This window comes from Rhipicephalus sanguineus, chromosome 7, assembly GCF_013339695.2.
Source record: "Rhipicephalus sanguineus isolate Rsan-2018 chromosome 7, BIME_Rsan_1.4, whole genome shotgun sequence".
NCBI lineage: Eukaryota > Metazoa > Arthropoda > Arachnida > Ixodida > Ixodidae > Rhipicephalus > Rhipicephalus sanguineus.
Genome location: NC_051182.1, coordinates 58,005,067 through 58,021,423, shown reverse-complemented (window position 1 = coordinate 58,021,423; position 16,357 = coordinate 58,005,067). Strand labels below are relative to the sequence as shown.

At 45.8% G+C, this 16,357-nt stretch overlaps 1 protein-coding gene across 1 annotated transcript; it reads left to right on the top strand.

Moving 5' to 3' along the window:
• Positions 1 to 2,954: 2,954 nt before the first annotated feature.
• LOC119399462 (uncharacterized) lies at positions 2,955 to 4,799 on the top strand. The gene is made up of 2 exons (XM_049417713.1): positions 2,955 to 3,581; positions 3,900 to 4,799. The coding sequence occupies exons 1-2, from the start codon at positions 3,013 to 3,015 to the stop codon at positions 4,750 to 4,752; spliced, it is 1,422 nt and encodes a 473-aa protein (XP_049273670.1). The 5' UTR covers positions 2,955 to 3,012; the 3' UTR covers positions 4,753 to 4,799.
• The last annotated feature ends 11,558 nt before the right edge of the window (positions 4,800 to 16,357 follow it).

Genomic DNA, 16,357 nt, shown 5'->3' with positions numbered 1-16,357 from the left:
GTTAACTTGCCTGTGTAACAAGGGTATAAGGCCGCGAGCTGCGGAGCGAGGGGTCGCAGGTTCGAAACCCAGGTCGAGCTTTTCGAAATGTTTTCTTGTGATTTATTTTTATTTGTGCCTTTTGTTTATATATACATACATATACATATCCGGGGCATGGCGGCGACGGCGGCGGCAGAAATCAGCCAAGAGTGTCCATAAAATTGCTATCGCAATAATAGCTGCAATATTGACTTATGCGTATAGCCCATCTAAATCTACAGGTCGCGTTCAAAACTAGTGCAAGTAGCTAGTCACTATGTTTTTTTAGAAGTGGTGACAGAAATTCCATGACCAATTATAGGCCAATTTCAATTCTACCCCTTATTTGTCAAGGGCTCGTAGAAAATAATTTAGAAATTAGAAAATGCTAATGAAGTATCGCGTAAAGTTTTACTTGATTAGTTCATCGCAGTATGACTTCCTACCAAATGGGTGCAGAGAAACATCTCTACTAAAACAAAAATAATTAACTCTCGAGTCATTTGAAAACAAGGAATTGTGCATCGGTGTATTTGTAGATTACTTGAAGGGGCTCGATCGCATCAGTCATGCACAGGAGTCGCTTAAGCGTAGTGTCCTGTGTTCATTACTGCTTTTCTATATATTGTTACGCTCGAAGAAGACTGATACGTATACGACTGAAGGGGCCGTTCATTTGGTCGCGAAGCTTAGTGCAGAAGCGGCCAACAGGTTGAATCTCCCAGCGTCGTCGTCTTCTCTCGGCAAGCACGTTCACCGGCCTTCGTCAATATGCGTAACATTCCTCTCCCCGCAGACGAAGGCCGCCGGGCGAGTCAGTCGGGTTGTTGCGGCGAGGAAAATTTCAAGCGGGCGACATGGGCCACTTGAGTCTTGGCAGCTCGTCTACCACTCGCCGTAAGGCGAGCGGTGGTTAGGTGACCTCTGTGAGTATGGTGATAATAACAAGTGGTCCGTCGTTTGTGGCATGATGGTCGGCAGTTGAACGCATTTCTTGACGGTAGAGTTCCTCGTGGACAATCTGTCGAATGGTCGAGGAAATGTCGAGGCAAGGGCTCGTGTCTACACTGGCAACAGTCGTAACGTTAACCAGCCGACCAGACTTTGGCGTGATCCGAGGCATCTTCAATTAAAAAGAGACAGGGCGTGGAAACACGGACACAAGAAGTCAGGGCACCACAAGCGCCGACTAACAACTGAAGAGACGCACAACGGCTGAAAAGAAACAAGGCACGAAAACTTATCTGCGCATGTCCATGCAACAGGCGAACCTATCAATCCGGCATGCGTGGCGGTCTACGTGGAAGATAACTGTTAAGGCACTTGATTTCATCTTTATGCATGTTAATCGACGGTTGGTTCACGCATGCGCTACCGCTATTGTCGATATGCCATGCTTCTATCATCAGGCGCGTTTCTTGATTTCTATGCCGGTAGAACACTGCGCATTCATCAAAATTTGGCGTGCACTTACAACCTCGACAATGTAAAGATGAGATGAGATGAGATGAGATGAGATGTGAAGGTGAGCCTCCTGTTAGCAATCTCTTATGTTCCAACAATCTCTTGTTAATGCATCGGCCCGTCTGTCCTACGTAGAAGCGGCCGCAGCTAAAAGAGACCTTATACACCACACTCGTAGGCAGTGAAGTTGTTGGTGTGTTTTACGAAACAAATATCAGTCCGCTTCTTGTCTTTTACTCGCTCATTCTTCCTCTGCACCGCGGCACAAATCTTACCTAGCTTATTGGCAGCCGTGAAAACAACATTAACGCCGTATCTACTTCCTAGTTTCTTTGGCCTGTGAGATACGCAGTGAATGTACGGTACCTACGACACGTTTCTTCCTATCGCTTTCTGCAACCATGCTCGGACTTAACACAATAGACTTCTCTAAACGTTGAGCGACCATGGCCACTGCATTAGGAGGATACCCTACATCTAAAAGACGCGTAACCTGTGCGCTAAAGCTATCACTCATTTTGTGCTCACACGACTTGCTGAGGGCTGACTTAAGGCAAGACGTGGCGATGCCGTTTTTTACAACCTTCGAGTGCTTCGACGAAAAATTTAACAGCGGTTTCGAAGATCTAGGAGAATACTGCCAGCACACGTGGTTCTTCTCGAACGTTAAAGAAATGTCTAGAAATTGTATTTCATTATTCTGAGGAACCTCTTTATTAAAGCTCAGCCCTCCTCCGTTTAATTCAAATTTTTCGCTCACGGAAGTTGCCACTTTTTCAAAGTCCTCATCACTACAAAAAATCAAGTATTCGTCCACATAACGAAAAACCTTAATAACCGAATTACCTAAGGCGCCTTCCAAAAGATTGTCAACCTTGCTAAGGTATAAATCACTAAGAATCGGAGCAACCTTAGAACCGATACATTTCCCTGATTTCTGCACATAAACGCCTTCCTTCCAACCTACCAGCGTTGACTTTAAATACATGGAAAAGATTTCTAGAAATGCCCCCGTAGAAACACCACATTTATCGGTGACGACCGTCTGGTGCCCTTGTTCGTAAATACATCCATTAACACATTTTAACAAGTCCTTATGCGGCAAAGAATTATACAGGTCTTCAATATCCATACTAAAAGCTTTACAACGACCGGGGTTCTCCTCTGAGAGGAACTGAACTATACCCGACGACAACTTTCTGTGGCAGCACGGCCAAGGCTAGGGAGCCGAAGCACGCTTGTTTTACTGCGCCCCAGCATGTAGTCCCCTAATAAAAACATTTGTATACTACATTGGGTAACTAAAGTTTAACCATTGACTACTTACTTTTTTTGTGCATTTCAATTATTCAGCAATCAATACGAATGTTGCGGAGTAGAAGGAATTTCGTTTCAAGCTCTTTCAGGTTTTTTGGTTTTCTGGCTTTCGCCGTTTCCGTCCCTCTTTTACTGCACCTTCAAATAAAGATGGCGTCCTCCGGTTACAGCTCGTCAACGTCGCTTACGGAGGAAAGTCCAGCGCGTGTCATGAGTTCACCAGCTTTACAGCCGTTCCAAGCGTTATCAAACCAAAAGCTGTCCGTACAGGCCAAGAAAATGGTGCACAACGTTTACGCACAAGTAAGAAAAAGTGACCCGCAGCTGTCTGTGAGAGCCGCATGTCGGAAGGTCAGCGAGCTGACTGGTGTTAGCGAACGCAGTGTCTTCCGTATTAAGCTCGACGTAAATAGTGGCACCCTGAAGTCACCGAAGCTCAAGCGCCTGCGTCTCCCAGCCATGAATGCCCGTGCGAAAACCGGGAGGACAAGACTGGAACTTCACGACAGCTTCTCCCTCGCGGCTCTACGAAGAAAAGTGCATCAGTTTTTTCTGAGAAATGAAATTCCGACAGCTGCAAAACTCGTTCATGATGTGACCAGTGACAGTGACATGAACATGCCTAAAATGAGCGTGCGAACGATGCAAAGGCTGCTTAATGACATCGGTTTTTCCTTTCGCAAGCGGAAGAGACATTGTGCGCTCTTGGAGAGGAACGACGTCGTCATGTGGCGACGGCAGTACCTGCGTACCATCCGACAACATCGCGCTCAAAAACGGTACGTATGAGAGCCGTTCCGTAGGATAAGTTTTGTAGCCATTACACGAAGAAGGGAACGTTTTATTCACTGAGCAACCGATACTATCAAAATATTGCTCTCGAGTTGCCAAAGACGCGGCCCGCGCTTCGCTGCAGTTTTTGTGATGCATTTATGGTGTTTTATGATGCCTTGGTTGTTGGGTAGCATTAGCAAGTGGGCCCTGAGCACTGTTGGATCATCTGAGCAGTGTCGCTTGTCTAATTGCTTGTCCTATCTTGCAAAAATGCCGTGCTGGTGGCCTATGACATGCTTCATTTTTGTTGTTTGTTCTTCTAGACATATATACTACCTTGACGAAACCTGGGTCAACGCCGGACATACAAAGGACAAAGTATGGGAAGACGCGAACGTCACGACACGGGAGGATGCCTTTCGGCAAGGCCTGACCACAGGGCTTCGCGCACCAAGCGGCAGAGGTGGCAGGCTCATCCTCTTGCACGCCGGTAGTGAGGACGGGTTCTTGAATGCAGCGTGCCTTCTTTTCCGAGCTACAAAACGAACTGGTGACTACCACGCCGAAATGGACGGGCCGCGCTTTGAGATGTGGTTCACTGAACAGCTTTTGCCAAATATCAAACCGCACAGTGTCATAGTGATGGATAATGCACCATATCACAGCGTTCGCCTCGAGAAAGTTCCAACGTCATCAACACGAAAGGCTGACATCCAGTCTTGGCTGACACAGAAGAATATCGCGTTTTTCCAAGACCAATTAAAAGCAGAGCTGTTGGATTTGGTGAACGACCACAAGAAGATGTTTTCCGCCTATCGCGTGGATGTTTTGGGGAAGGCTGTCGGTCACGACTTCGTGAGGCTTCCTCCCTATCATTGCGAATTTAATCCTATTGAAATGATATGGAGCCAGGTGAAAGGCTACGTCGCTGCTAATAATACATCATTCACTCTTGCCGGCGTTGAAAAACTGGTACCCGAAAGCATCGCTCTCGTAACGCCTGACAATTGGCTCCGGGCGTGTAATCATGTTGAAAAAAGCGAGGACGAATTTTGGCAACGTGACGGCCTCATCGACGCAAAGCTCGACCAGCTTATAATTCCACTCGGATCAGATTCCAGCAGCGAGAGTGACGATAGTGACAGTAACATGAGCGGAATGGAATACCTCAGGTGATTCTGAACACAGTCGTGAATATAAACACAGTTAATGTAAACCGTAGCATTGTGCAGTCTGCTTGTGCGTATGTGACACGTTTTATGTTTTTCTCACAATTAAAATGTGCCGAAATTCATTACAAATAAAGTCTGTTTTCGTAGAGGGCTTTACGCTTTGCTATATTTCTTTGCAGTAAAACATCACACTGCATGTCATTGCGCTGCGTTGCAACACAGCCTGTGTTTTTTGCAGACGAGGTCATTTGAAAGTTGAGTACTTTATTGCCGAATCCATAAATATTGTCTCAAACATTACACCGCTCTTGAAAATTATATAAATTTTATTACTCGAAAGTTATACCACTCTTGCATATTAGATATACATATGTGTATCCTTTCGATAAATTTCATTCAAGTTTGATTAAGCTTGACGCTGCTTGCGCACGGATCATAATTCACCGCATGCTCACGTGGCACCGTTGTGGGAACACACTGACCCGGAATATGCTGGTGAAATCGAAACCGAAACACCCGGCGAAGCGGTCGGACTACTTGGCGCACTAACACAAGTGCATAGGCTCCGCCCACGTAGCCTTGGCCGTGCTGCCACAGAAAGTTGTCGCCGGGTATAGCGCCTGAGAATTGCGCATACGAAAAGGATCTGAAACACTCAGAGGTTAAACAGTTCTGCAAATAACTAAATTCAGCGACTTGCCAGGTGCCTTGCTCTGAAACGATTGCTCGAAACGAAATCTCGTTCTTATGTGTTTTGGCTGAAAAAAAAACAATTCTAAGGTAAGTGATTTAGCCTTCTTGGCATTACAAGCTATTCTCTCAAGATTATGTCTTAACAAAAGGTCGACAGCACGTTCCTAACTACAGATGGTTTAAGTTTTACCGTCCTAAAATTCTTTTTTATGGCTGTTAATGCTTTTTCTGAGAACAAGCTGCCCGGCATAATTACAAAATACCCTTCCTTATCAGAAATTACTGGTATGAGCATCTTCTCGACACAGTAATTAACCAAAAGCCGGATAGAATCAGAACACTTGAGATGCATATTGGAACCCTTGATTTATCGGTTTTCACCACATTTATCTGGAGACTGAAAGATTGATTAAATGACAATTTTTGACAGTAATCTTCCCTTGAACAAGATCAGTACGGAACAAAATGACGATCTCTGCCACTCAGTCTTGGAGTTGAATGAGAGAGATTCGGTCAAAAAATAAAATAGGTCCCATATGGTGTGTATGGTGTGGAGTATTATTGCCGTCTGGGCAAATGAGAGTTCCAACCTGCCGTGATCAACAATTGGCAGGTAGCTTGACAGGTGTCCGTGCGACGCGCTTTTGTGCGTAGAACCTTTGGGATGAAAACATCACGGCGAGGTGACATTTTGCTCAAAAATAACAATCGTTATTGGTTTCAGCAATTCATACAGGAGAAATGGAAAGTCATAATAATCAAAAGAATGAGCGTTTAATACATAACAGAAAATTCTACCAATTCATGGTTACGATAGGCAATTACATGCGTCATTATGATTTACCCCCCGACGCGATCGAGTACGTTCTTCTCCTGGGGCCCAATGTATTAAATATCGACCAATAATGAAGGGACACTGCTGCTAATGAGCGCGCATGGGAAGAGAATGGGACATACGCGTATGTGTAAGGTTGTCTTCAGCCACATGCTATGCACGGGAAAGGCTAAATGATGTGACTAAATGCCAAATTCAAGCAACTCCTTTCAAACTTGGTTACCACAAAATAGCCGCAAATAAAGCTCCATCCGTGTATAACCCACAACTGATGCGTCCGTTTAAGGTATCGATCGCAACAACGATAACTGCTTTTCGCACAGTGCAGCGCGCACTGCTATATAGTAGCGGGTGAACCGATGTTGATGCCATTGAACGCCTTCAAAAGTGTTTAGATGCCAAGTATCTCTTGCTCGGGGGTATGTAACGCGGCGTGGTCATCCGCACGCAGCGTCGTAGTCCGCACTCACACTCCGCATGCGCAACTCTCCTCCTTCCCTCTCTCTAACAGCTGAGCGTTACTATCTCCACTTCTCTACCAGCACCTGCTTGCGCTTCTCCTGCGTTCTCGCTTCTGCACTCACGGCGCATACGCTACTCTCCTCCTCTAGTCTCCTCTCCTTCAAATGGCAGAGCGCGGCGCGCGTTCAGTCCAGCGCTTGCCTCGGTTGGCTCCTCTGCAATGCGGATCGACATGCCGAAATTCTCTCCTGCGCAGCGCCGCGATGAGGGCCAGGGCATGCGCGTCCCCTCCCCTACTCTCTCCTCTTCTACGCTGCCTCTCTCTCGCGCGCCTGTCGACGTTCCCCGCACGCCCTGTGAGAAATAACGGCAAGGCTAGAGGGAAGACACGACGCGCGTAGTGTTCCTCTTCGCGTTCCACGACGCGAGGTCGGTAGCATGCCCAGCGATCGCCAACGGAACACGATCGCGCAAGTGCTCCGGCTTGGCGTCGCCTCATGGTCCCCTTTAGCGGGAGATGGTCTAATTTTTTCTGCAACATACCAGGACTATTAAATCAACGCGACTTCCTCGTTGCTACCAGTCGCATATGGAATGCTGACCGTGTAGCGCTAACACAGAAGCGAGGTTACATTCTACTCTTCGCGATCGTCAAATGTTTCGATGTATAGACCATTTCATGACTTCTCGATCCGACCGCATTAAAAAGACAGGAGGTGGCGTTTTGTTACCGGTTCCCGATATTGGTCGTCCTCAGCTTGTTGAATAACAAGCAAACTTGAAATTCTTTGGTTATTAGTTCAAATATCCATGAAGTAGTTGTTATGGGGCTTTTTTATCACCCTCCTTCATATGCTTACTCTTTTGCAAATGAAGTACACGATGCTTTAACATTGTTGTATCACAATACTCCGCATCTCTTTAGCTTTAATACGACATGTCTGCATTGCCCACATAGCATGGTAATCTTAAGCACCACTAGTTTAACCTTACAACACAAGAACCCAAGAAGTTTTAGACTTCTCTTCCATATTTCATTCACTCATGTATTGTGGCAACGAAATATAATAATTTCATCCGTGGTAAAGATTCTTGATATAATGCTAACATGTTAACATGAAGTGAGCTCTGGGTTTTCATTCTTACGCAGCTTAAGCGATGATTCACTTTTTCCTTCTCTGTTGACAGCTTCGAAACTTAAGATTGCAAAAACTACGAGTTAATTAGAGGCTACAAAAAAGCAAATTTTGTGGCGAAAAAATCACTGCATATCCACGAGGTGAATGATGGTGAGGTGGGCGAAGATCCGGAGGTTATGGGTGATACCGTTAATCCTCCGAGAAGTTCGCGCGATAAAATCATCATGCAAACACGTGAGGTACGGTGAAGAAAACTTTTACTGAGATTTCAAGTTACCTTGATATATATTACGCACTTATGGTCGGAGAAGTGCACAGCTAGGGGTTCGAGTACCGGTTTAAGTGGAATGAGTACCGGTTTAAGTGGCCGCCGAGTCGCCGCGAGCACGCGCCGCCGCGGCCCTTCGCTTCGTCCATGCCCCACCAACGATCCGACACGTACGGCGACGATCCAGGAGACTGAGAGAGGCACTCGTTCCCCGCGCACCCAGGCCCGCGCAGCAGCCAATCGGAGAGTAGCGGCACTCCCACAGCCATCTGGTGGCGATTCACACAAGCGCACTATTGCACACACTTCTATTGGATCAACGCCATCTGGAAAATGAGACGAGAAATGGTGATGACGACACAGATTGTGTACAGCGCCATCTAGAATATCATCACTCAAGTGCAGTTTGTATGTGGATGGATGGATGGATGGATGCTATGAGTGCCCCCTTTTTAACGGGGCGGTGACATGTCTGCCACCGGGCTCGAAGAAAAAAAACAAAGAAAAAAAAACTTCCTTGTTTCATGTTGGCCTAATACCTTATCGCCATTGAGTAAATCTATGTTATTATACCAAAAAATATGAATTCACTGTCCATCTCTCTGCCTCTTAAGGCAGAATGACCTTATTTTTTTCCATTATTTATTTTTGTACTTTATCTCTACTTTTCTGCCACCAATACTCTAACCGTCTCTTGCTTATTTCTATCGCGGACGTGTTCAGCTTTCCATTGTTGTCCCTAAAAGCCAAGGCTTCATGTAGACTCGTGCCCACACGTATACCTGGATGAATATCGCCACATTCAATCAGTACATGTTCCACCGTTTCCTTAGTTCCCCCGCAGCATGTACATTGTTCTTCTTCGTTACTGAATCTCGCTTTATAACTGCGCGTTCTAAGGCAGCCCGACCTTGCTTCAAACAGTAAAGCGCTTCCCCTTGAATTATCATAAAACCTTTCCCTCCTTATTTCGTTTTTTCGCTTTCGGTAGTTACTCAGAGCCGGCTTCTTTTCCATCGCTGTCATCCAATAAGTCCTCTCCGCCTCTCTGACCTTCCGCTTAATGCTCCTTGTTGCCATATCGCCCGCACTACTAGCCGTATATTTACTGGTGAGCCTCCTAGTTCTTTTTCTATGAGACAGCGCCATATATTATATTGTTCGGGAGAAGCTCCTCTTAGTATACCCTTGTCACGCGTCCGGCCTTACGCCGGACGCATGACAAGGTTAGGCTAAGAGGAGCTTCGCCCCTAAAACAGAGAACTATGCACACTTATATAAATATTCATTGACAATATTGAGGAGCGCGCAACATGCAACTGGAGCATGTTTGTTGCTTAGCCAATGAGTTATAAACGCACAAACACACGAGGACAAAAAACACGTATGACGCAGACAGCGCCTGTGTGTCATACGTGTTTTTGTCCTCGTCTGTTTGTGCGCTTATAATTTATTGGTCATGTCATACCAACACGCCCAAACCTCCACAATTATGGCTTAGGTCGCTCAATTATTCGACAAATACATCCCTCTTGACAAAATAAATTTAAATTGTACTGAGCCGTGGTAAAGCGCTAACCTCAGAAGTTCAGCTCACAAAAAAAGGTGAATCTGTAGATTGACCCCGTTTCGTCCTAGTGACATGCGCTTGAAATGATTTAATCAGGATTCCGATGAATACATGGCTTCCCGTAAAACTAGAAGCATACTTATCTACCACATACCTTACCAAGCCACCTGAAGAATGATTCGCGAAATCCCTGCCGTTCAATTATTCTAAAAGTTGATAACAATAAATCCTATCAGTTGCCTCTGGCGATGGCATTCCTCTAAAAATATGCATCCGTGTTAACGTCATTTTAGCGCGACTTTTGAGACAGTCAAAATGTTTCGCAGCCGCAGTTTCTACACACCGCCCTATTGCAAAAACCAGCGCCATTCCAGTACCCCCAGCGTGATACCAGTACGTTTCCTGGCGCTGGACCGCACTGGGAACACTGGTACACGCTCGACTTCACTAAGACTCCGGTGAAAGCACTGTGAAAGCGCTGGGTCGCACTGGTAGAGCCACTGGCTTTGCCGCTGTGACGCTGGCGCTCACTGGGAAGCGCTGGAGACGCTGGAATTCTCACTGGCGTGCGCTGGCACATACTGGAGCCTGCATTGTTGTGCCAGTGCCACGCGCTCTTTCCGTATCGTGCGCGGCGGAATGCTTTGGTATAGTTGAATATCGAATGTCTGATTCCATGGTACCCATACATGCTGTCCTAACGGGTCCCAAACATGTGTCACAAATTCTAGCTTGGCAGAAAAAGACCACGCACTATTTTCATGATATACGTGATATGAGAGATATGTGAAAGCACGGTCAATTTTATTGTTTGCCTGTTGAATGTAGAGAAAAATATGTTAATAACCAAAAGCAGCCAACACTGATCATTCTGCTTTCTACCACGCTTTTTTTATTCATGCAGTGCCAATAACGTCGTTAATTTTTGCGGAGCACGTACGTAGCGGCAATGAATACACATTTTGTGCATGCCGCTCATATATATATATATATATATATATATATATATATATATATATATATATATATATATATATATATATATATATATATATATATATATATATATATATATATACATATATATATATATATATATATATATATCAGTTTTGCATCCGTGATGTGTGGCGGTAATGACTTCATATTGTAATGTTTATAAGTCTGGAAGCGTTGGTCTCAACATACACAGCAAATCGTTACATCGCCATGCAGTTGGCAAGAAGTAAATGAGCGCTGGCTTCGCGATCCCTCCCAACGGAGGCCAGAAAAACAGCCGTCGTTCGATATCGCCACACCGGAAACGCATCTCGGGCAATTCTTGCACTTCCACTTACTTCAGCTATACGTTAGGTAACAGTTAAAAAGGTTTCGAGGCTAAAATGCAGAAACTTCAACCATCGCAACTCATCTGCGCCGAGATCGGTCCTACCAAGTGCGGCTCCCAGCAAGTGTTAGGCCTAGCGTACCGGCCGAGTCCGTCTACATGCCACCGGCGCTTCTTGGTTTAAGTACACGCAATTCCAACGTGTAAGATTTACTGTAAAGTATAGTATGGACATCCGTTAACCTAAATTAACGATTTTTTCTCGTGTACGGTGTCCGCACAAGGAGCGATGACCATCGATGCGACGCGCTTTCAGCAACAAGCGCAGGCTCACCCAAAGCAGCCCGCCGCACTCGCCGGTACTTCTGACTCATACGTCAGAACACATACCTGTCAACTGGTACGCGTTAGTGAATTAACACACCGGCATCTTTTTTCAACTAATTGTATTTGTTTTTGCGCAGCGGTTTTATAGTTGTAGGTATCGATAGAACTGCAAGTCAGAACACAGGCACGCCCGCCCCGCAGTAATATCGTCGCTCGCGCGAGAACTCTACTCAGTATGAATTCATGTAGGCGCGTGTTTATCGAACGAGTCATCATAAAGGTTCTGTAGATGTTCATCATTAGCAAGGGCGAGAAACGGCTGTTAAAAATCGGCAGTAACAGCCGTCAAACTGTACCCTGCTCCTCGATCCATTTGATATTTTTCGGAGTTAAAACGGGAATTCTTAAAGAAACCTAGCGCTCTTCCCATTTTGGAGATTTCATTCGTTGCAGGCCACCCCTGGTTTGTGTCTAATGAAGACGCAAGCGTGATTTGGAAAGAAAGATCGCGTCTTCCTTGAATACACACACCGAAATTTGAAACGAAACGCTGTCTTACTGTGTTGACTAGCCCTTTTACAACGACGATGACGTGTAGTTTTCATCGCTGTACGGTTTCTCAAGGTCCGGTTTTCCATAGAATATCTATACACAGTATCATGCAAGCGACTCTACAAGGATTTGTTATCCATGCTTTTTCCACCTCCACTTTACCGCTCATTATATTCTCACCTTCCAGGACATGATGTACTAAAACGAGTTCGGAAAATGCATCTTTCTCCTGATACAAAAACCTTCTTTTACAAACTCCATACTGATACACTGCCGGTGAAATCATGGTTGCAGAGGAAAGGTATTTTTGTTTCTTCAGTTAACTGTCGTCTCTGCGATGTACCAGAGACAGTAGAACACTGTTTTATTAGCTGCAAAGATGCCATTCTATTTTGGGACATCCTTCAACGAACTGTTCAAAAATATTTTAACATTAACTCGCATACTATACGTTACCTTCTCCCAACGTCTCTTGATGAAGTGCCCTTTGACATGTTTTTCCTTATGGGACTGCACAGTCTGTGGAAAACGCGCATGCAAGACCGTAATGCAGAACTAACCACTGCTTCAAGTATGCATTTCATGCGTATGGCTCTCCATCTAAAGGACATTTACGAAGAACTTGACATCACACCAGACTGGCACCCCATCTTGATGAGGTGTTCATCCTTACCAGCCTCCACGTGTAACAAGCTTTGAAGAGTGACTTTTCCTGCTTCTCTGGACTTGCACAGTATATATGCATGTAAGCTTTTGAATGCTTGTGCAGTGCTTGTGCGATTATTGTCGCTAAGTGAATGCATCACTACGTCATAGCGTTTGTGATAATTTCAAATACGCATTATAATAAATACCATGAAAGAAAAAAAAAAAATTCAGCGTGGCGCAGTTGTAGAGTACTCGCTTGGAGATTGACAGGTGGGGAGTTCGAATCCTCGTGGTGGAGCTTTTTTTTTTTCGTACGGCTTGTTTTTTCTTTTTTTTATGGCACTAATGCTTTCTATATGACTTTCTTTACTAATATATTTACGCAGGGAACGTAGGCACCGCCGTTTTAACGCTGTGGAGCCGTTTTGCGCTTGAGTACCCAGCGCCTCCCAGTAAATCGCCGCTCCAGCGGCCCAGTATCCAGCGGGACGCTGGTACCCAGTGGCGCTGGGTTTTGCAATAGGGCGATTATACAGTTCCGACAACTAAAATTATTATATCTACTGTAATTGAAATTGTGATTCATTAATGAAAATTTTTCTCCACTCCAGGCTGTCATGAAATTAAGGGAATGTTTAAAAACCAAAAATTTTTATTCGTCTAGTATTTATCTAAGCCTTTTACGCAACATTGGGCACGAGATTTCTCCCGAAAGAATGGAAGATTGGCAAGGTGCTTCCACTTTTCAATTTCTAATAAATTACCGGCCCATTTCAGTCGTAGGCATTCCTTGTAATATAGACCCGCCACAGTGGTCTAGTGGTTCAGATGCTCGACTGCTGGCCCGCAGGGCCATGGGATCGAATCCCGGGCGTGGCGGCTGCATTTTCGATAGAGGTGGAAATGCTAAATGCCCGTGTACTTAGATTTAGGTGCACGCTAAAGAACACCAGGTGGTCCAAATTTCGGAGCCCTCCACTAGGACGTCTCTAATAATCATATCATGCTTTTGGGACGTTCAAACCGAGCAATTATTATATATTCCTTCTAAAATATTTCAGACTATTTTATGTTAAAACTTTGCTATGGTTGTCGAATCGAATTCATTTTTTCGCCATCGCAACTCGGTTTTCAAAAGCCACATTCTTTTAAAATCCAACTTATATCGTGTCCTACATGCTATCCTTGATATTTCTCATATACTTGATCACATGTTCTGCATTTCTGCGGTGCATTTGACAAGGTATGTCATAATGTACTTCTTTACAACGATTGTGTTTCCTTATTCAATAACGCCTACGCTGAAGAATGTGACCTTTATGCAGAAGTAACCTGCGCTGATGGTACTAAAGTATTCAGGGCCGCCTTTATAGCTATTATATTTAAGGGCGTATCACTCCCATCACACGTAAAAGTGGGCCACTTTCGACACGCAGTTCGCCCGTTTGTACTGAGACCGTTTCAGTGCTGGAAGTGCACGGGGTTAGGTCATGCGATTTGTGTGTGCAGGAACGCTACCGTTTGTAACCGATGCACTGAGCACCACACCACGGACATGTGCGAGGCGATGATACTCAAATGCTTAAATTGCAACGGGCCCCGTGATGGATCTTCGAAGCATTGGCCTGTTATTTGAAGGGAGATAGCAATTTTGAAGCAAAGGGTTAAAGATGTCTTGCCTCACCGAGAAGCGCCTGTATCTATACGCGACGATGGTCCCGTCGCAGGCGGTGGCCCCAAAACTCGTTGCCACACGAACCACGTTCAAAACCACCTCCACCTTTTCCATTCAGGCCAAGTACTGTCGGGTGTAAGGACAAAGACGCTCCTGCTAGCAATCGAGCTAACGCGTCGTTTCTACCACCCAGAGCGAACGCAGCCGTGTCTATAGACAATGACACTTCTACCAGCAATGCAGCTGACGCTTGGCCTGAAATCCCAAAACTGCATGTACCTTATGAGCGACATGACACTTCGACAGATAGGGACACTTCATCGGTCCTCATGAACTGACCAACGAAGAAAGACCAGTTGTCGGCATGGTCAACAGCATAGTGAGTGATATTCGTGTGCTGCTGAGCAAGATGCAGACACCAATAGCTCGAAGCGTGGTGCAACTGCTGGACACCATCACTCCAGTTCTCCCAGGCCTTCAGAAGTCTGTTGCTGCAGAACACTAGCAGCACCACCATGGCTTCACTTGTCGACAAGATTTTTTTGCATGGGACCGCGCATACAAGTTGCATAAAGCAGAGAATGTGCTGCTTTAGTTTGACCCACGGGACTGGCTTACCGCATGTGATGTCAAGCGCAGAACTGCCGTTATGTCGACGGCAACAGTAACTTTTCTCTCTTCCTCTAACTTTTATTCCCCCTTCCCCATTACAGGGTAGCCTACCGGGCTCAGACCTGGTTAACCTCCCTGCCTTTCAATCATCCCTATTCTTTCTCTCTGAAGCACTGTAGTGGAACCACTTGCGAGTGACTGAAGAAATTAATACATTAGAAACAACGCCCGCGGTCTAAAGAATGTATTCTGTTACGATGACGTGTTTATTTAGAAATTCCTTGATAAAAAGGAGAAATTGGCCGCCGCGCCGACACCGACTCGTTCCAAGGACAAGTGCTCTTCCTCCTCCTCTTCCTCCGTGCTCTCTGTCGCAATCCTTTACCAGACGAAGCCCGCTAAGCGAGTAACGGTTACGTGAACTCGGAGTCACGGGCATGACAGTGAAGTGAACAAGCTGCGTTTGCCTAGAATGGTAGCCGTGAGATAAGAGGCGAGCTCTTGCAAAAGTCACATCACCTACACGATCGACAATGACGAAAGGGTGCTGTAGCGAGCCAGAAACTTTTGGCACAGGCCGCGCTTATGAAATGGCTTGGAAAAGCGTACTATGCCGCTTTTGTCGTATAACACATCCTTGCGAGGTGAATCATAGCTGATCATAGCAGTGTATTGACGTCATCGTACGCAGCTGAGCTATGCAATGTGCTTCTTCAGCGTGGCAGACAGTCTCGGCGATAGAAGTGTCCGCACGTGCAGTGAAAGGCAGTATGATGTCAAGAAAGGTACGGGGTGGTATACCAACATAAGGAAGACAGAAGGGGCTGTAGCCCGTGCTTTCATGCTTTGCCGTGTTGTAGGCGCATGGGATGAAAGGGCAGCACGTCGTTCAAGTTTCTGTGCCTAGAATTGACGCATATCGAAAGCACGTTGGCCGAAGTTCTGTTGGTGCGCTTGACGAGGCCATTTCACTGCGAATGATAGGAGTCGGCGTGGCGAAATTGGCAAGCAAAAAGGTGAAAGAGCTCTTATACGCCGGCCATGAACTGGTGATCAAGTCCCTAACAGTAACACGAGAAGGACCCCGACACAATAAACAGGAAACAGCAGGAAGCTTGAAACATCGGCAGCCGTGGCTTTTGGCACCTCTACGCTTTAAGCATGACGCGTCAACAGGTCAACGCAAACTATGAGGCCTACTGGGTGCGTAGCACGTTATGCGATCGTGCTGTCTGCGTCTCGTGTCGTCGTAGCCCGTCCAAGTGTTTCCTGTCGTCGCCCGTGACTGTAAAGCAAGTAGCAAATAAGGAGGCGGCGCGTTCGCTCAGGTAAAGCTCTGTTTCTGCAATGGCCGCTGTCTACTATGGGCGCTGGACGCTCTCTGCGACGCTGTCTGTAACAATGAGAGGACAGCGTCCTCTCATTGCTTTTGATGCGTTCCTACGGGAAACAGCGGTGCGCACCTCCCAAGCTTCCGAGTTCTTGGAACTTATTTTTTCTC

Bases quoted from the DNA above. Each gene is read 5' to 3' on its own strand.
- LOC119399462 (XM_049417713.1), top strand. From the start codon at position 3,013: ATGAGTTCACCAGCTTTACAGCCGTTCCAAGCGTTATCAAACCAAAAG. The intron at 3,582-3,899 runs GTACGTATGAGA...TTGTTCTTCTAG, and splicing joins CAACATCGCGCTCAAAAACG to ACATATATACTACCTTGACG.